The sequence below is a fragment of the Mobula birostris genome, chromosome 6 (assembly GCF_030028105.1).
Source record: "Mobula birostris isolate sMobBir1 chromosome 6, sMobBir1.hap1, whole genome shotgun sequence".
NCBI lineage: Eukaryota > Metazoa > Chordata > Chondrichthyes > Myliobatiformes > Myliobatidae > Mobula > Mobula birostris.
In genome coordinates, this window is record NC_092375.1 from 114,828,321 (window position 1) to 114,846,867 (window position 18,547).

The following is an 18,547-nucleotide window of genomic DNA, read 5'->3' on the forward strand; positions in this document are numbered from 1 at the left end:
TTTTTGTAGATGCTGGAAATCCAGAGCAACACACAAACACAAAATGTTGGAGGAACTCAGTAGGTTAGGCAGCATTCATATAAAGGAATAAATAGTCGCTGTTTCACGCACGAAACGTCGACTCTTATTTTTATTTCCAACTGAACCGCAGCTCTCCTCCGGCACCGAGTTCTGGTGTGCGCATGCGCCCTCGGGGAAGGTGGGGCGCCACGCGGTGCCCTCGCGCCTGGGGAGCGTGGCCGTCAGTTGGGCGCGCGGGGCCTGTTTACCGTTGAACGGGACGGGGTGGGCGGGGCCGGGAAGAAAGGGCAATTGTGGCGTCAGCGTTTAACCGACGGAAATAAACGGCCGCTGTCGATACCGGTCAGTGTGCGGTGTGGTGAGTGTGTGAGCGGGTGTTTGTACCGAGTCCTGCTGCTCGCCCTCGCCTCTTAACGCCAGATCAGCCCCGATCCCGGAGGAAGGGCTTCACCCCGGCTCAGACATGCACCAGTCCTGCCAGCGGGCCGTCGCCACCTACCCCGACCGCACCGGCGAACAGTTGGAGAAGGAGCTCCACGATGGCCTTGAGGAGGGCAAGGAGCGCTTCAAGGACCTCAACGACCGCTTCGCCAAATACATCAACAGCACTGTCCTCTGCCTTTTGCGCCGCAACAAGGAGCTGCTGGCCGAGCTCAGCAACGCCGAGAAGGACCAACCTGGCCGCTCCGAGGCCATCTTCCAGAAGGCGAGGAACGACCTCAAGTGCCGGCTGGAGGAGCAGCAGAAGGAGCTCAACTGCCTCAAGGCAGACAAGGAGAAATACAAGAAAAGGTGAGGACATCGCTTTCATTTCCCCCTCAACTCTCATCAAACTGAGCCTGGATATAGGGAGGGGCTGGCCAGGCTGGGCCTTCATTATTTGAAGCGATGGAGAGGGGGCGCGACTTCGTAAAACTTCTTTGAAGACATCATTCCTTGAAATGTTGGAGGCTCGGGGTGGGGACCTTCTAGAAGTATATAACTTTCATTAATTGTTCCTAGGTGTAGGAGATAAAAGGGTGGGATGACCGTAGAGAGGGTTTACATGAGGTTGTGGGGGAGAAGCTGAGGTTTAACGTGACGAGGGAAGATTTGAGAGGGATCTGAGAGGCAATTTGGTCTATGGAGCAAGCTGCCAGAAGAAGGTAAAATAAAAGACACTTGGATGGGCTGTATGCATAGAAAAGGCATGGAAGGTTATTGGCCAAAACCTAAGCAAATAGGATTAGATTGGCTGGGAACCTTGGTTGGCATAGAGGAATCGGACTGAGGATCTGCTTCTGTACCATATTACAATAACTATAACTGACCTTTGACCCTGACCTCAGTCTTCCACCACCTCCAAACATTAATCCTAACTCCAATCTCACCCTGTTACCAACTTCAAATTGTAACTGCTGATTTTTAACTACATGCCTTAAACCAATCCCCATGCAAAATGTTGTGAACTGTTCATTGTCTTCCTTGTTTCTGATTATCAGGTTAGCATTTATGTCCATCACTTTCAGTGGTCTGGAAGGTACCTTTATTTATTCATCTTGTATTCTGTTAAATCACATTGATCACAGCCATAATGTTGCAGGCTGCCTGACGGGTGCTTTTGGTGAACCTCTCAAGACACAGCTGAAAGAGTTTGGGATATGGGAGCGTTTACTTAATGTGTTTCTCATTGGCAAAGATGCGTTACCTGAGATGCTTTTTCAGCAGTGCCTTGAACAGTTGCAGTAAGACTTCCCTAATTTCATGTTTCAGGCTCTTTGGAAAAACAAACTTTCTTTTCCATTACCTGCTGCACTTGTGTGTTAGTTTGGTGTTTTGAGGACAAAGACTGTGTTTGCAGCTTTTTTTGCAATTATTCTCCAAATAACTAGAACAGAACACTACAGCATAGTACAGGTTCTTTGGCTCACAATGTTACACTGATCTGTTAACCTACTAGCCTGTTAACCATGTATAAAGTACTCTAAGGTCAATCTAACTCTTCCCTCCTGCATAGCTCTTCATTTTTTTTTTGTCTCATCTATGTGCCTGTTGAAAAATTTCTTAAATGCCCCTAATGTATCTTCCTCTACCACCAACAACCACTCCAGGACTTCAAAAAGAAAACACTTACTCTGACTCTTGCCCCCCCCCCCAATACTTACCTTCAATCAACTTAAAATTATGCCATCTTGTATTTGCCATTTCCACTCTTGGAATAAGTCTCTGACTGTCTACTTGCTCAATGCCTCTTATCTTGGCACCCCTATCACCTCTATGCACCTCCTTCGGCTTTAGCCATTAAGAAGATACAGAAGACTGGAGGATGCTAATGCAGTGCTTTTATTTGATAATGGATGCAAGAACAAGTTGGGGAAGTACAGGCCAGTGAGCCTAACAGCAGTGTTGGGGAAGTTACTGAATGGGATCTCTCACAGCATTTGGAAAGGCAAGGACCAATTAAGAATAGTCAGCATGGCTTTCTGCCTAGGAAATTTGAGTATCAGAAATTTGATCTTCATGAAGAGGTGATAAAGGGTATGGAGGAGGGTAGATGGACTTCAGCAAGCTCTTGGTAAGGTCACTTAAAATAGGAACAGTGTGGCAGCAAAGGTAGGCAGGCCAGTAAAGGCTTTTGGCATGTTATCTTCATCAATCATTATGTTGAGTACAAGTTGGACAACCTGTATATAAGTGATTGGTGAGACCGCACTGAGAGTATTGCAGGCAGTTCTGTTCACCTAGTTATAATAAGGATATCATTAAGCTGGAAAGGATGTAGGAAAGGTTTAAGGATATTACTGGGAATGGTGGTTGAGTTAGAAAGAAGGATTAGAGTAGCGATCCCCAACTACCGGGCTGCGAGGAAACGGTACGAGTCAGCTGCACCTTTCCTCATTCCCTTTTAAGGAGCAACAGAAGATAACTAAAAAAGGCAGTGGGGGGCGGGGGGAGATGAGGTATGAAGGTAAGCTGGCCAATAATATAAAGGAGGATAGTAAAAGCTGCTTTAGGTATGTGAAAAGGAAAAAATTTGTTAAAGTTGGGCCCTTGAAGACAGAAATGGGTGAATTTATTATGGGGAACAAGGAAATGGCAAACGAGTTGAATAGGTACTTTGAATCTGTCTTCACTAGGGAAGACAGAAACAATCTCCCAGATGTAATAGTGGCCGGAGGACCTAGGTAACGGAGGAACTGAAGGAGATTCACATTAGACAGAAAATGGTGTTGGATAGACTGATGGGACTGAAGGCTGATAAATCCCTAGGGCCTGATGGTCTGCACCCCAGGGTACTTAAGGAGGTGGCTCTAGAAATCATGGATGCATTGGTAATTATTTTCCAATGTTCTATAGATTCAGGATCAATTCCTGAGGACTGGAGGGTAACTAATGTTATCCCACTTTTTAAGAAAGGAGGGAGAGAGAAAGCAGGGAATTATAGACCAGTTAACCTGACATCAGTGGTGGGGAAGATGCTGGAACCAATTATAAAGGATGAAATAGCGGCACATTTGGATAGCAGTAACAGGATCGGTCCGAGTCAGCATTGATTTACAAAGCGGAAGTCATGCTTGACTAATCTTCTGGAAGTTTTTGAGGATGTAACTATAAAAATGGACAAGGGAGAGCCAGTGGATGTAGTGTACCTGGACTTTCAGAAAGCCTTTGATAAGGTCCCACATAAGAGATTAGTGGGTAAAATTAGAGCACATGGTATTGGGGGTAGGGTACTGACATGGATCGTAAATTGGTTGGCAGACAGGAAACAAAGAGTGGGGATTAACAGGTCCCTTTAAGAATGGCAGGTGGTGACTAGTGGGGTACCGCAAGGCTTGGTGCTGGGACCGCAGCTATTTACAATATACATTAATGATTTAGTTGAAGGGATTAAAAGTAACATTAGCAAATTTGCAGATGAGACAATGCTGGGTGGCAGTGTGAAATGTGCGGAGGATGTTGAGATAATGCAGGATGACTTAGACAGGTTGGGTGAGTGGGCAGATGCATGGTAGATGCAGTTTAATATGGATAAGTGTGAGGTTATCCACTTTGGTGGCAAGAACAGGAAGGCAGATTACTATTTGAATAGTGTCAAGTTAGGAAAAGGGGAAGTACAACGAGATCTTGGTGTCCTTGTTCACCAGTCACTGAAAGTAAGCATGCAGGTACAGCAGGCAGTGAAGAAAGCTAATGGCATGTTGGCCTTCACAACAAGGGGAGTTGGGTATAGGAGCAAAGAGGTCCTTCTGCAGTTGTACAGTGCCCTGGTGAGACCACACCTGGAGTATTGTGTACAGTTTTGGTCTCCAAATTTGAGGAAGGACATTCTTGCTATTGAGGGAGTGCAGCGGAGGTTCACAAGGTTAATTCCCTGGATGGCGGGACTGTCATATGTTGAAAGATTGGAGCGACTGGGCTTGTATACACTGGAATTTATAAGGATGAGAGGGGATCTGATTGAAACATATAAGATTATTAAGGGATTGGACACGCTAGAGGCAGGAAACATATTCCCAATGTTGGGTGAGTCCAGAACCAGATGCCACAATTTGAGAATAAGGGGTAGGCCAGTTAGAACGGAGTTGAGGAAAAACTTTTTCACCCAGAGAGTTGTGGATCTGTAGAATGCTCTGCCTCAGAAGGTAGTGGAGGCCAATTCTCTGGATGCTTTCAAGAAAGAGTTAGATAGAGCTTTTAATGATAGTGGAGTCAAGGGATATGGGGAGAAGGCAAGAACGGTGTACTGACTGTGGATGATCAGCCATGATCACAGTGAATGGCGGTGCTGGCTCGAAGGGCCAAATGCCCTACTCCTGCACCTATTGTCTATTCAGGCCTTCTCTCTTCTCCAACCTTACCCCCTCTGAATGCACTGCCCTCTGTCCTCTCCACACCAATCCCGACCTTACCATCAAACCTGGAGACAAAGGGGATGGTTTGGAGTATGGTGCACTAACCTCTACCTTGCTGAGGCCAAGCAGCAACTCTCAGACACCACTTCATACCTACCCCTTAAAGAGGACCCCACTCCAGAGGATCAGAAAACTGTCTCCTTAACCATCACTGACCTCATCAACTGCGGAAAACTCCCATACATTGCCACCAAAGTCATAATTCCCTAACTTCTGACTGATTGCTTCTACCTCCTACCCAATATCCACATACCAGACTGTCCAGGGTGACCCATTGTCTCTGCTGCTCCTGCCCCACTGAACTTGGGTCCATAAGACCATAAGGTATAGAAGCAGAATTAGGCCATTTGGCCCATTGAGTCTGTTCCATCCTTTCATCCTAGCTGATCCAATTTTTCTCTCAGTCCTAATCTCCTGTCTTTGCCCCAGCCAATCACGAATCTATCATCCTCTGCCTTAAATATACATAACGACTTGGCCTTCACTGCTGCCTGTAACAGAGAATTCCATGGATTCACCACACTCTGGGTAAAGAATTCCTTCTCATCTCAGTTCTAAAAGGACGCCCCTCTCTTCTGATGTTGTGTCCTCTGGTCTTGGACTCCCACCATAGGAAACATCCTCTCCGCATCCACTCTATCAGAGCCTTTCGCCATTCGATGAGGTCACCCCCTCATTCTTCTGAATTCTAGTGAATACACACCCAGAGCTATCAAAAGTTCTTCATAAGATAAGCCATTCAATCCTTAATCATTTTTGTGAATTTCCTTTGAACTCTGTTTGGTTTCAGCAAATTCTTTCTAAGTAAAGGGCCCAAACCTGCTCACAAGTGAGGCCTCACCGGTGCTTTATAAAGCTTCAACATTACATCCTTGCTTTTATATTCTAGTCCTCTTGAAGTGAATGCTGACATTACATTTGGCTTCCTCATCACAGATTCAACCTGCAAATTAACCTTTAGGGAATGCTGCACAAAGACTCCCAATTCCCTTTGCACCTAGTTTTTTCTATTTTCCCTCTATTTAGAAATAGTGAACCTTGCATTTCTTCTACAAAGTGCATGACCTTGCACTGTATTCCATTTCTCTTTTTTTGTTGCCTATTCTCCTAATATATGTTCTTCTGTGCCTCTCTACTTGCTCAAATTACCTGGTCCTCCACCTATCTTCATATCATCTGCAAACTTTGCAACAAAGCCATCAATTTCATCATCCAAATAAAAGGAATTGGTCCCAACACAAATCCCTGAAGAATGCTGCTTTTTGCCGGCAGCCAGTCAGAAAAGGCTCCCTTTATTCTCACTCTTTGCATCCTGCCAATCAGCCACTGCTTTATCCATGCCAGAATCTTTCCTGTAATACCATGGGCTCATAGCTTGTTGAGCAGCCTCGTGTGGCAGCTTGTCAAAGGCCTTCTGAAAATTGTTACGTAACCGGCAACAATGGATATCAATCGAGACAGGTTATATAAAAACAACCAAACATTTATTAAACACGGATAAACGATAAAAAAAACAAATGAAAACTTCAACCGGAAGTTAACCGTTATGCAGCCGTTCAACAAATCGTCACTCGGCACTGGATCTTGAAGCGTTAAATGCGAAAACAGTTCTTAAAGCGATAAAGTCAGATATAGTTTTTAAAATGGTAAGTTTGAAAGTCCAACAGATTTATATGTTCAATTGGGAGAGACTTCTCTGGAGAAGGATTTCTTCATAGACGCGACTTTTCTGCTGGTTCTGTCCACAGGATTCACGATGCAGTAAATAAACAGTGTAACACAACTGACCTTAATTTCTTTTAAAGAGAGCCAACCTTTTCATGAACTCTTTGCTCTTTTGGCAAGAGTTACCTCGATGCAGGTCGCTACTCCTTCAACGAAGACTGAGTAAGGTCGATCCTTTGTTAAACTGCCGAACAATACCGACTCCTCTCAATCCTTTGGTCCTGTACTTCGATAAAGTCTTCACTCTCCCTTCTACTGCTGGAACAGGATAAATCAGCACATCTAGCAAAAATTTCCAGTCCAATAATATTGCATCTTGCAATAGAAGGCAACCCTCCGATTTAAAAAATGAAACTGCATCATAAAAACAAATACGCAACGGAAACGGAGACACAGCACGTTCTACCTGGAAATCTACAAACTAAAAACTAACTGCGTCATCTGGGGTCTACCCTTGTATACCCGTGGTGCGCATGTCATCACATGACCTCACATCAGCGGGAAAATTACATCAGGTGACCTCCAAAAGACCATTACATCATTCTCACAAAAAAAATCCCAGATCTCCTTGAGGCATGTAACAAAATCCAAGTGCACAACATCAACTGATTCTTCTTTGTCTATCCTGCTTGTTACTACTTCAAAGAATTCCAATAGATTTGTCAGGAAATATTTTCCCTTTGTGGAAACCATGTTGACTATGGCTTCTTTTATTATGTGCCTCCAAGTACCCTGAGACCTCATCCTTAATAATAAACTCCAAATTCTTCCCAACCACTGAGGTCAGACTAACTGGCCTATAGTTTCCTTTCTTCTGCCTTTCTCACTTCTTGAAGAATGGAGTGATATTTGCAATTTTCCAGTCTTCTGGAACAATTCCAGAATCTAGTTATTCTTGAAAGATAATTAATAATGCTTCCACAATTCTTCAGCCACCTTTTTCAGAACCCTGGGGTGTGCACCATCTGGTTCAAGTGACTTCAGACCTTTCAATTTCCCAAGAACCTTCTCTATAGTAATGGTAACTTCATACACTTTATTCCCCCGGACACCTGGAACTTTTACCATACTACTTGTGTCTGAAATACTTAGTTTGTCCACTATTTCATTGTCTGTTATTATTACCTCTCCAGCATTATTTTTGAGCATTCCAATATCTACTCTCGCCTCTCTTTCACACTTTATGTATCTGAAGAAACTTCTGGTAGCCTCTTTATTGTTACTATTGGCTAGCTTACTTTTGTCTTCCATCTGAACCTTAATAACTTTGTTTAATTGTCTTCTTTTGGTTTTTAAAAGCTTCCCAATCTCATAGCTTGATCCCATTCTACCCCCCCCCATCCAGTTCAGTCCCTTTTCAGCCATATCTGCAACACTTCTCATGCCCTCAAAATCCTCAGTAACTTTAAATTTCCTGGCCCTGACTGCCTCATCTTCACCATGGATGTACAGTCCCTATATACCTCTATCTCCCCCCAATCAAAAAGGCCTCAAAGACCTCTGCTGCTTTCTTGACAAAAGAACCAACTAATCCCACTCCACCGCCGCCGCCCTTCTTGTGGCAGAACTGATCGTCACCCTGGACAATTTTTCCTTCAGCTCCACCCACTTTCTCCAAACTCGAGAGGTAGCTGTGGGCACTTGCATGGATCCCAGCTATGCCTGCCTCTTTGTTGGTGACATAGAACTGCCCATGTTTGAAGCCTTTCCTGGTTATACTCTCCAACTCTTCCCGCTACATTGACGACTGCATTGGTGCCCATGCTGAGCTCATCAATTTTATCAATTTTGCCTCTAACTTCCACCCTGCCCTGAAATTCACTTGGTCCACACCTCCCTTCTCTTTCTTGATCTCTGGAGACAAACCTACTGGTTCCCACTGTTATCTCAACTGTACCTCTTTCCACCCTATCTCCTGTAAAAATGCTATTACCTTTTCTCAGTTTCTTCACCTCTGCCGCATATGTTCCCATTCCAGGACATCAGAAATGTTCTCCTTTAAGAAACAGGGATTATCTCCCTCTACTGTTGCTGCTTCCCTCACCCACATCTCCTCCATTTCCTATATATCCGTGCTCTCCCCATCTTCCTGCTGCCTTAATAGTGATAGAGTTCCTCTTGCCCTTGCCCACCACCCCCATCAGCCTCTGCAAACGACACATTATCCTCCACGGCTTTCACCATCTTAAAAGGGATCCTACTACTAAACTTTGCTTTACCTTTCAACTCCCCCCTCCCCCCCCCATCCCTGCTTCCTGCAGGGATCACTCCCTCTGCAATTCCTTTATTCACTCATCCCTCCCTACTAAACTCCCTTCCCGGCAAGTCACTGAAGTGCTAAACCTGCCCATACACCACCTCCCTCACCTCCATTCAGGGCCCCAAATAATCCTTCCAGCTGAGCAACACTTCACCTACAAACCTGCTGGGATCATCTATTGTGTCCAGTGCTCTCGATGCGGCCTCTACATTAGTGAACCCCACCATAAATTGGGCACCTCCGCACCATCCTCCACAAGCTGGACTTGCCAGTGGCCAAACATTTTGATTCTGATTCTCATTGTTGTTCTGACATATTGGTCCATGGCCGCTTTGTGTGGCAAGTTGAGGCCACCCTCAGGATGGAGGAGCATCACCTTGTATTCTGGGTAGTCTCCAACTAATGGCATGAATTGTGATTTCTTGTCCTGGTAAAGAAATCCCCCACCCCACTCTAAACCTTTTACCCCTTTTCACCTGCCTATCACCTCATTCTAGGACCCTTCCTCCTTCCCTTTCTCCCATGGTCCATTCTCCTCTCCTATCAGATTCCTTCTCCAGCCCTTGACCTTTCCCACACACCTGGCTTTACCTATCACTTTCCAGCTAGCCTCCTTCCCTTCATCCCCCCCCATCTTCCCTCTTCCCTCAAACCTAATGAAGGGTCTCATCCTGAAACATTGAATTCATTTCCATAGATGCTGCCTGGCCATCTGAGTTCCTCCAGCATTGTGTCTGTCTGTGTCTGTCTTGGATTTTCATCATCTACAGATTTTTTAGTGGAAGAGAACAAAATTATTGTTATTCCAGATCTGATGCATCACAAAAAAACACAATTAGATAAAGAACATGATAATATATGAATATATAGCTTATATTAATGGTATGTACTTAAAGTGATGCTAGGCACTGGAATGTCTGTACATAGGTGACTAGAACCTAGAAATCTACAGCTCATTATGCCCGCAATGCTGTGCTGACCATGTAACCTATTCTAGAAACTGCCTAGAATTTCCCTACCACATAGCACTTTTTTTTCTAAGCTTCGTGTACCTATCTAAGAATCTCTTGAAAGATCCTATTGTATCCGCCTCTACAACCATCGCTGGCAGTACATTCCACACACCCACCACTCTGTCTGATGTCCACCCATACCTACTTCCAAGCACCTTAAAATTATGTCCCCTCATGTTAGCCATTCAAGCCCTGGGGAAAAAGCCTTTGGCTATCCACACTATCTATGCCTTTCATCATCTTGTACATATCTCATCCTGTATCGCTGCAAGGAGAAAAGGCCAAGTTCACTCAACCTATTCTCATAAGGCATGCTCTCCAATCCAGGCAACATCCTTGTAAATATCTTCTGCACACTCTCTATAGTATCCACATCCTTCCTGCAGTGAATCGACCAGAATTGAACACAGCACTCCATGAGGGGTCTGACCAAGGTCTTGTGTAACTGTAACATTACCTCATGGCTCCTGAACTCAATCCCACGGTTAAAGGTCAACATACAATATCCCTTCTTAACAACACTGTCAACCTGAGCAGCAGCTTTGAGTGTCCTATGGACATAGACCCCAAAATCTCTCTGATCCTCCACACTGCCAAGTCTTACCATTAAAATTATTCTGTTTTCAAACTTGACCTATGAAAGTAAACCACTTCACACTTATCTGGGTTGATCTCCTTCTGCTACCTCTCAGCCCAGTTCTGCATCCTATCAATGTCCCACTGTAACTTCTTACAACTCTCCACAACACCCCTAACTTTTGTATCATCAGCAAACTTACCAACCCACCCTTCTACTTCCTCATCAGGTCATTTATAAAAATCACAAAGTGCAGGGGTCCCAGAACAGATCCCTGCAGAACACCATGGGTCACTGACCACCATGCAGAATATGAACCATCTACAACCACCCTTTGCCTTCTGTGGGCAAGTCGATTCTGGATCCAGAAAGCAAGGTCCCCTTGGATCGCACTTTCTGAATAAGCCTTGCATTATTGAATGCCTTACTGAAATCCATATACACTACATCTACTGCTCCACCTTCAATGTGTTTTGCTACATCCTCAATGAATTCAATCAAGCTCATAAGGCACGACCTGCCCTTGACAAAGCCATGCTGACTATCTCAAATCAGATTATCTCTCCAAATGCTCATAAATCCTGCCTCTCAAGATCTTCAACAACTTGCCTACCATTGAAGTAAGACTTACTGGTCTATAATTTCTTGTGTTATCTCTACTCCCTTTCTTGAATAAGGGAACAACATTTGCAACCCTCCAATCCTCTGGTAGTTCTCCTGTCCCTATTGATGATGCAAAGGTCATTGTCAGAGGCTCAGCAATCTCCTCCCTTGCTTCCCACAGAAGCCTGGGGTATGTCTTGTCCAGTCCCGGTGACTTATTTAAGTTAATACCTTTCAAAAGCTGCAGCTCATCCTCATAAAATGTCTATATGCTCAAGCATTTCAGTTCGCTGTAATTTATCCCCACAATTACCAAGGTTCTTTTCACTGGAGAATACTGAAGCCAAGTATTCATTAATGTTGAAGACTCTGATAGGAAATGATAAAGTAGTGGTGATTGGATGAGAGGTGGGGTGGTGTAGTGGGTAGAAGTGTTGATCAGCCTTGCTGCAAAAAGCTAATTTCTTGGCCGTTACACCCTATATATGCCTATGACAATAACCTTGATTTTGCTTGGATGTTGAAATAATATAGTATATTTTTTAGTAACATTTTATATATTTCTTTAAAAATACTAGATATGGATAATTTACATAATGTAGACAAACAAAAATAAAACACAAAACAGAAAATGCTTTGCAGGTCAAACAGCATTGGTGAAGAGAGAAACAGACTTACAGTTAAGATAAAATCTCATTGAGCCAAAAAACTCCACTGATGCTGAGTAGTCTAATTAATATTTCCAAAATTTTCTATTTTTCTTTCAGATTTTCAGTACTTGTACTATTTTGTAACTTCATTCTTATTGCAGATTAGAAAAAGAAATTCAACTAAGAAAGGAAGCTGAAAAAGATTACGAAGATTTAAGAAAGGCAAGTACATTCTCTAATATATAGGAGCTGAATTAGGCCACTCAGCCCATCGAGTCTGCTCTGCCAATCCTTCATGGTTAATTTATTATCCTTCTCATCCCCATTCTCCTGCCATCTCCTCATAACATTTGACGTCCCCTGAATAATAAAGAACATATTAACCTCCACTTTAAAAATACTCAGTGACTTGGCCATCCATGGCAATGCATTCCACAGATTTACCACTCCCTGGCAAAAGGATTTCCTTATCTCTGTTCTAAAGGGACGTCCCTCTTTTGTGAGGCTGTTGTCTCTGGCCCTTGACTCGCTCACTGTAGGAAACATCCTTTTCACATCCACTCTAGGCATTTCAATGTTTGATAGGTTTCAATGAGAACCTCCCCCCGCCCAAATTCTTATAAATTCCTGCGAGCACAGATCCAGAGCCATCAAGTGCTTCTCATCTATTAACCCTTTCACCCCCAGAATCATTCTTGTGAACCTGCTCTGGACCATCTTCAATACCAGCACATCTTTTCTTAGAAATGGGGCCCAAAACTGCACACAGTACTCCGTTTGTCCTCACCAGTACTTTATAAAGCCTTGCATTACATCTTTGCTCTTATGTTCTAGTCCTCTCAAAATGAATGCTAACATTGTATTTTCTATCCTTACCACAGATTTATCATGCAAGTTAACCTTTAGGGAATCTTGCACAAACACTCCCAAGTCCCTTTTCACCTCTGATTTCTGGATTTTTCTTCTCATTTAGCAAATAGTCTACATTTTTATTCCTTCTACCAAAGTGCATGATCGTACACATCCCTACACTATATTCCATCTGCCATGTCTTAGCTCATTCTCCCAATCTAAGCCCTTCACTACTTAGTATTTTCATGCACTTCTCTACACTATATTCCATCTGCCACTTACTTGCTCATTCTCCCAATCTTCACCCTAAACTTGATGATTTCCTTGTCCTTTGCGTTAACCTTACACACACACTCAACTTTAGTGCCATGTCCTCACAAAGCTTACCCTATCACTGCTCTCCTTTACAAGCTCTTGAGGACCTATCCTATGCCCAACATATAGATGCAGTGTGGGGGGAAAAAGAGAGGTGCCCAGTGTGTCCCGGAGATTCGATATGTCATTGAAGAATCTGACAAACTTCTAGAGCTGTACAATAGAAAGCATTACAAATCCAATGTATGGAAATGCAAGAGGCTACAGAGCAGTTGACTTGGCCATTTCCATCATGGGTATAGCTCTCACTACCACTGAGTACATCCACAAGAGGCAATGTCAAGGTTCAACAACAGCTTCTTGCCCACTTCCATCAGATTCTTGCCTGAACTTGGAAAAACTCTTTTTGTTGTTCAGTCGTTAAGTCGAGTCCGACTCTTCGTGACCTCATGAACTCCTGCACACCAAGCCATCTTGTTGGAAACTGCCTCTCTAAGATACCCCAAGGTCATTCGCATTGTCTGATTAATATTATCTGTCCATTGTAGCCTCTGTCATCCTTTCCTTCTTTTACCTTGTTTTACCTAACTTGAGAGTCTTCTCCAGGTAATCCTGTCTTCTCAGGATGTGGCCAAAATATTTGAGCTTTTGTCTCATAATCAAGCCGTAGTGAGCAGTCTGGCTGCATTTCTTCAAGTATTGACTTGTTGGATCTTGCTGCCCAATGAAGTCTTAACACTTTGCTCCAGCATCCAAGTTCAGACATTGAATCTTTTGTATTCAGTCTTCCTAATTAGTCCATCTTGCAGCCATATTTCCCAATGGGAAATGCCATAGATTTGACTATATGGATCTCCATAGACAATGTTATCTCTCTGCTCCTCAGTATTTTATCTAAATTTGCCATTGTTGCCCTACCCAGAAGAGAAGTAAGCGCTGTTTAATTTTGTGGCTGCAGTTACCATGTATAGAAATCTTTGGACCAAGGAAGACAAAATCTGTCACTGCTTCCACTTCCTTTCCATTTATTACCACGGAGTTAGTAGGGCTGGTCGACATAATCTTGGTTTTCTTAATATTGAGCAACAAGCCAAGTTTTGCACTTCTTTCACTTTGATTAGAAGCTTCCTCAGATCCTCCTCACTTTCAGCCATGAGAGTAGTGTCATCTGCATATCTGAGGTTGTTAATATTTTGTGCGGCAATTTTGATTCAAACATTTGAGTCCACTGGACCAGCATTCCTCAGCATCTAGATAAATAAAGTAGGGTGACAGTATGAGCCTTGTTGTACTCCTTTCCCAATCTTTGACCAGTTTCCCATCTCCTTCAGATCCCATCGTCAGCTCCTGGGTCCTCAGAGGCTCCATCTTCCTCTCACCCCAACCCTCCCCTCTCCACTGACACCACCAGCCTCCCCCCTCCCCCCCTCTGATCCCAGCTCTCATCCGTGCCGGGTCTTTACCATCCCCTCCGACCTTCAACTGTCGGAGGCAGAACGCTCTGTCCTCAGTAAGGGCCTCACCTTTGTCCTCCTTCGCCCACACCTCAGCGAGTTCCGCATTCGCCATGATGTGGAACTCTTCTTTCTCCGTCTCCGAGCCTACTTCTTCGGCAAGGACTCTTCCACCCCCACCAATGACCCCTTCTCCCGTCTTCAACCCCTTCTCCCGTCTTCAACCCTCCTCTTCTTCATGGACACCCCGCTCTGGTCTTCTGCCTGCTCTGGATCTCTTTATCGCTAACTGCCGATGGGACATCAACCGTCTCGACTTCACCGCACCTTGTCCCCATTCCAACCTTACTCCTTTGGAACGCTCTGCTCTCCACTCCCTCCACACGAATCCTAACCTTATTATTAAACTCACTGATAAGGGGGGTGCTGTTGTAGTCTGGCGTACTGACCTCTACCTTGCCGAGGCACAGCGACAACTCGCGGATACCTCCTCTTATTTACCCTTCGATAGTGACCCCACTAAGGAGCACCAGGCCATTGTCTCCCACACCATCACCGACTTTATCCACTGGGGATCTCCCATCCACTGCTACCAACCTTATAGTTCCCACACCTCGCACTTCCCGCTTCTACCTCCTACCCAAGATCCACAAACCTGCCTGTCCTGGCCGACCTATTGTCTCAGCTTGCTCCTGCCCCACCGGACTAGTTTCTGCATACCTCGACACGATTTTATCCCCCCTTGTTCAATCCCTTCCTACCTATGTTCGTGACACTTCTCATGCTCTTAAACTTTTCGATGATTTTAAGTTCCCTGGCCCCCACCGCTTTATTTTCACCATGGATGTCCAGTCCCTATATACTTCCATTCCCCATCAGGAAGGTCTCAAAGCTCTCTGCTTCTTTTTGGATTCCAGACCTAATCAGTTCCCCTCTACCACCACTCTGCTCTGTCTAGTGGAATTAGTCCTTACTCTTAATAATTTCTCCTTTGGTTCCTCCCACTTCCTCCAAACTAAAGGTGTAACTATGGGCACCCGTATGGGTCCTAGCTATGCCTGCCTTTTTGTTGGGTTTGTGGAACAATCTATGTTCCGTGCCTATTCTGGTATCTGTCCCCCACTTTTCCTTCGCTACATCGACGACTGCATTGGCGCTGCTTCCTGCACGCATGCAGAGCTCGTTGACTTCATTAACTTTGCCTCCAACTTTCACCCTGCCCTCAAGTTTACCTGGTCCATTTCTGACACCTCCCTCCCCTTTCTAGATCTTTCTGTCTCTGGAGACAGTTTATCCACTGATGTCTACTATAAGCCTACTGACTCTCACAGCTATCTGGACTATTCCTCTTCTCACCCTGTCTCTTGCAAAAACGCCATCCCCTTCTCGTAATTCCTCCGTCTCCGCCGCATTTGCTCTCAGGATGAGGCTTTTCATTCCAGGACGAGGGAGATGTCTTCCTTTTTTAAAGAAAGGGGCTTCCCTTCCTCCACCATCAACTCTGCTCTTAAACGCATCTCCCCCATTTCACGTACATCTGCTCTCACTCAATCTTCCCGCCACCCCACTAGGAATAGGGTTCCCCTGGTCCTCACCTACCACCCCACAGCCTCCGGGTCCAACATATTATTCTCCGTAACTTCCGCCACCTCCAACGGGATCCCGCCACTAAGCACATCTTTCCCTCCCCCCCCCCCCCGCATTCCGCAGGGATCACTCCCTACGCGACTCCCTTGTCCATTCGTTTCCCCCCCCCCCCCCATCCCTCCCCACTGATCTCCCTCCTGGCACTTATCCGTGTAAGCGGAACAAGTGCTACATATGCCCTTACACTTCCTCCCTTACCACCATTCAGGGCCCCAAACAGTCCTTCCAGGTGAGGCGACACTTCACCTGTGAGTCGGCTGGGGTGATATACTGCGTCCGGTGCTCCTGATGTGGCCTTTTATATATTGGCGAGACCCAACGCAGACTGGGAGACCGCTTTGCTGAACACCTACGCTCTGTCCGCCAGAGAAAGCAGGATCTCCCAGTGGCCACACATTTTAATTCCACATCCCATTCCCATTCTGACATGTCTATCCACGGCCTCCTCTACTGTAAAGATGAAGCCACGCTCAGGTTGAAGGAACAACACCTTATATTCCGTCTGGGTAGCCTCCAACCTGATGGCATGAACATCGACTTCTCTAACTTCTGCTAATGCCCCACCTCCCCCTCGTACCCCATCTGTTACTTATACACACATTCTTTCTCTCACTCTCCTTTTTCTCCCTCTGTCCCTCTGAATATACCCCTTGCCCATCCTCTGGGTTCTCCCCCCCGTCTTTCTTCCTGGACCTCCTGTCCCATGATCCTCTCGTATCCCTTTTGCCAATCACCTGTCCAGCTCCCCCTCCTGTCTTCTCCTATCATTTTGGATCTCCCCCTCCCCCTCCAACTTTCAAATCTCTTACTCACTCTTCCTTCAGTTAGTCCTGACGAAGGGTCTCTGCCTGAAACGTCGACTGTACCTCTTCCTAGAGATGCTGCCTGGCCTGCTGCGTTCACCAGCAACTTTGATGTGTGTTGCTTTGACCAGTTTGTAGTTCCATGTTCAGTTCTAACTGTTGTATGCAATTTCCCAGCAGATCTGGAAAACCCAACATTGGCTTTTAGACTGGAAAAGACCAGTTTATCCCAATTCCCAAAAGGGAAAATGTTAAGGAATGTTCAAATTACCAAACAATTTCACTAATTTCACATGTTAGCAAGGTAATGCTGAAGATCATGCAAGCAAGACTCCAGCAATATATGGAACGAGAACTGCCAGGTGTAGGAGCTGGTTTTAGAAGAGGCAGGAGCACAAGGCACCAAATTGCTAACCTACGCTGGATAATGGAGAAATCAAGGGAATGCCAGAAACATATTTGTCTTATTGACTTCTCTGAAGCCTTTGACAATGTGGACCATAATAAACTATGGAAAATCATTAAAGAAATTGGAGATACCTGGACATCTGATCTGCCTTATGAGAAACTTGTCTCAAAGGTCTGAAAAACTCTACTACAATAGACAATAGGTGCAGGAGTAGGCCATTCGGCCATTCGAGCCAGCACGGACAGTCACTGTGATCATGGCCGATCATCCACAATCAGTATGCAGTTCCTGCCTTATCCCCATAATCTTTGATTCCGCTACCTTTAAGAGCTCTATCCATCTTTCTTGAGAGCATCCAGAGACTTGGCCTCCGCAGCATTCTGGGGCAGAGCATTCCATATATCCACCACTCTCTGGGTGAAAAAGTTTTTCCTCAACTCCATTCTAAATGGCCTACGCCTTTTTCTTAAACTGTGGCCTCTGGTTCTGGACTCACCCATCAGCGGGAACATGCTTCCTGCCTCCAGTGCGTCCAATCCTTTAATGATCTTATATGTTTCAATAAGATCCCCTCTCAGCCTTCTAAATTCCAGAGTATACAAGCCCAGTTGCTCCAATCTTTCGACATATGACAGTCCCGCCGTCCCGGGAATTAACCTTGTGAACCTTTGCTGCACTCCCTCAATAGCAAGAATGTCCTTCCTCAAATTTGGAGACCAAAACTGCACACAGTACTCCAGGTGTGGTCTCACCAGGGCCCTGTACAGGTGCAGAAGGACCTCTTTGCTCTTATACTCAATTCCCCTTGTTATGAAGGCCAACATGCCATTAGCTTTCTTCACTGCCTGCTGTACTTGCATGCTTGCTTTCAGTGACTGATGTACAAGAACACCTAGATCTCATTGTACTTCCCCTTTTCCTAAGTTGACTCCATTTAGATAATAATCTGCCTTCCTGTTCTTACCACCAAGGTGGATAACCTCACATTTATCCACATAAACTACATCTGCCATGCATCTGCCCACTCACGCAGCCTGTCCAAGTCACCCTGCATTCTCGTAACATTCTCCTCACATTTCACACTGCCACCCAGCTTTGTGTCATCAGCAAATTTGCTAATGTTACTTTTAATTCCCTCATCTAAATCATTAATGTATATTGTAAACAGCTGCGGTCCCAGCACTGAACCCTGCAGTACCCCACCGGTGACCGCCTGCCATTCTGAAAGGGACCCATTAATCGCTACTCTGTTTCCTGTCAGCCAGCCAATTTTCAATCCATGTCAGTACTCTGCCCCCAATATCATGTGCCCTAATTTTGCCC

The 18,547-nt window shown here is 45.0% G+C and overlaps 1 protein-coding gene across 1 annotated transcript in view; it reads left to right on the plus strand.

Annotated features, from left to right (window-relative positions):
• Positions 1-303: 303 nt before the first annotated feature.
• Positions 304-18,547, plus strand: part of LOC140199280 (glial fibrillary acidic protein-like) — a 65,804-nt gene continuing 47,560 nt past the window's right edge. Inside the window, exons 1-2 of the mRNA XM_072261073.1 lie at positions 304-813; positions 11,906-11,966. Coding sequence (XP_072117174.1) covers positions 485-813; positions 11,906-11,966 — 390 coding nt within the window. The 5' untranslated portion in view covers positions 304-484. The remainder of the gene's footprint in view (positions 814-11,905; positions 11,967-18,547) is intronic.